The following is a 2,728-nucleotide window of genomic DNA, read 5'->3' on the forward strand; positions in this document are numbered from 1 at the left end:
CTTTTCAGTCCTATTCGAGCGGTATTACTATATAAGCATTATCTGGACAAAAGAGTCGACTGTAATTGAATAAAAGCTTTTTCAATATATGATAGCTCTTCTGGCCGTTCACTTCATCATGTCCCTTGGGTTTTGTTATCAGAAAACTCTTGATGAGTGTCCCATATCGATAAAACCTGATGGAAAGTGCCGGCCGTCTCGTAGCTCTGTCAATATTTATAAGCGAAAAGTGCAAGTCAAACGAGGGCGAGAGCAGGTTTTGAGCGCTATCTTTCGAGTGCTATCCAGATGTCAGACGAAATTTGTTTCCAACTAAAAGATTATGCAGGGACGTTTACTAACGGCCCCAGTAACTCCAAAAATGGGACCCTCTTTGCAACATTTTTTTACGAACATGTCAAATACTAGCTGAGTGTTGACTCTTTTCCATCAATAAAGTTGTTTCATTTAGTCAAGTGAAGACTCATTTCTTCATTTAAAAATAAAAATAAAGATACTCGAATGTATTTTATTTTCCTTTCTTGGGGTAAAAACCGGTTTCGGGGCCCGCCTTGAGCCCCGTCTCGGGGCAGATGGGTCGCATGAACCCCCCCCTTAAGGCCATCCTGCTCACATGAGAAAAATCCACGGTGTCAAATTTTTCTCCTTCTTTTGTGTCTCGGAAGTCGTATTGAGAAATGGTGTGTCGTGTTTGACTATCAATTTCATTATGCAATTTCCAACAAAACACGGAATTGCAAAACATGTTACAATCGGAAAACACATGATACTCCCCGAGTTTCTGCGTATCAGAGTTTTCTGTGATACTCTTCTCTGATGTTCTCTCGTTTGAAGGATAGGTCAAATGTATATCATGTTGTAGATACAGAATTACGAGCACAGAAAACGTAAAGACAATGGAAAGTTTTGCTTCTCACGACTAGAAAAGTACAAGTGTACTAATGCGCTTCTGTGGAAATACATACGAACTTTAACATTTTAACAAAACCCCATTTTATTAAAAAAGAAAAAGAACAAGGAGAAGAAAGAAAGAAAAACTTTGTAATAAATAGTACTTTTTTTTCCTTTTTCAATTATGCAAGCTTTCAACGGATATTATGGAAAACTCGGAAGCAGAAAACAAAATGCAACAAAGAGAACAAACGAGGTATACTCGTAGAGCAGAACATAAAATTATGCACAAATGTCATTTGCCCTCTTCAGACCTTGCTTGTTTCATTGGAGAGAAGTGGGGAAATGGGTTTAATTTAAAGCGAGGAGATTTAGAGGAAGCAATAGAACAGTTAAATACTAGCCCTGAAGGGAATCAAAAGGGAATTGCGGTACAAAGATCACAAAGAGTGGACGACAAAATAGTGGAAGGTATCAAAATGAAGGGAGGAGTACAGTACCTTATGAATACGACTTTGTTTAGGGACTCAGGGATCTGTGGAAAGTGTAAAATGTCATCCAAGCATAGGTGAAAAAGCGTAATTACTATGGAAACTAAATGAGTTGTGAAACAAAATAGTGGAAGGTATCAAAATGAAGGGAGGAGTACAGTACCTTATGAATACGACTTTGTTCAGGGACTCAGGGATCTGTGGAAAGTGTAAAATGTCATCCAAGCATAGGTGAAAAAGCGTAATTACTATGGAAACTAAATGAGTTGTGATTATGATATATTCCTTTTTGGCTACTATATCTACAAACAGCTATATGAGCTCAACATGAGATTAAAAGTGCGGTTTCTTGGGTCAATATAAAGTCATGAGATGGTAAACCCAGCCCCAAGTATAATCCAACAGCAAAACATAGTACGGTATAGTACGAGCAATATTAAAATGACCTGTCGACTACAAATTTCACTGAACGCTCAGCTGTTGTACAGTTAGGCATAATAAATAAGCAGGAACGGTAGTGGTAATTCAATGAACTTGCAAGTTTCAAGAACTCGTTCAATACGTTTGAGAATATATTCCTTTTTGGCTACTATATCTACAAACAGCTATATGAGCTCAACATGAGATTAAAAGTGCGGTTTCTTGGGGCAATATAAAGTCATGAGATGGTAAACCCAGCCCCAAGTATAATCCAACAGCAAAACAGTACGATATAGTACGAGCAATATTAAAATGACCTGTCGACTACAAATTTCACTGAACGCTCAGCTGTTGTAAGTACAGTTAGGCATAATAAATAAGCAGGAACGGTAGTGGTAATTCAATGAACTTGCAAGTTTCAAGAACTCGTTCAATACGTTTGAGAAATACTCGGTACTTAGTAACGTGGTCATAAAAATACTTGGTAATGAATGGGATTCGACCTGATAGCATCAGATCAAATTATCATTGAGGTAGACAACTGCCCAGTCTTTATCTTTCCGAATAAAGGGTTTCTTTGATTTGTAATCAGCGAATTAGTTATAGTACTTAGTAACGTGCTCATAAAAATACTTGGTAATGAATGGGATTCGACCTGATAGCATCAAATTATCATTGAGGTAGACAACTGCCCAGTCTTTATCTTTCCGAATAAAGGGTTTCTTTGATTTGTAATCAGCGAATTAGTTATCTGTTGACCATGGGAATTTTACTTTCATTATCCCTCCTTTTTTGCTGACACTTCTTTAGTCAAATCTCCCATCCTGATTTGAATTCCTGGTTTCGTGAAGTTTTCCAATTTCAGACTACTAGTGCGGACGTTAACCGTGTCATATGTAGGTCTCAATGATAAACTATCAAATATG

At 37.5% G+C, this 2,728-nt stretch overlaps 1 protein-coding gene across 1 annotated transcript; it reads left to right on the forward strand.

The window, feature by feature from the left end:
* Window positions 1–1,052: 1,052 nt before the first annotated feature.
* Window positions 1,053–1,951, forward strand: LOC113472222. The gene is made up of 2 exons (XM_026831877.1): window positions 1,053–1,362; window positions 1,517–1,951. Exons 1-2 carry the CDS (start codon window positions 1,098–1,100, stop codon window positions 1,615–1,617), a joined length of 366 nt encoding a protein of 121 aa, XP_026687678.1. The 5' UTR covers window positions 1,053–1,097; the 3' UTR covers window positions 1,618–1,951.
* The last annotated feature ends 777 nt before the right edge of the window (window positions 1,952–2,728 follow it).

The sequence above is a fragment of the Diaphorina citri genome, unplaced genomic scaffold (assembly GCF_000475195.1).
Source record: "Diaphorina citri unplaced genomic scaffold, Diaci psyllid genome assembly version 1.1 scaffold4354, whole genome shotgun sequence".
Classification (NCBI taxonomy): Eukaryota; Metazoa; Arthropoda; class Insecta; order Hemiptera; family Psyllidae; genus Diaphorina; species Diaphorina citri.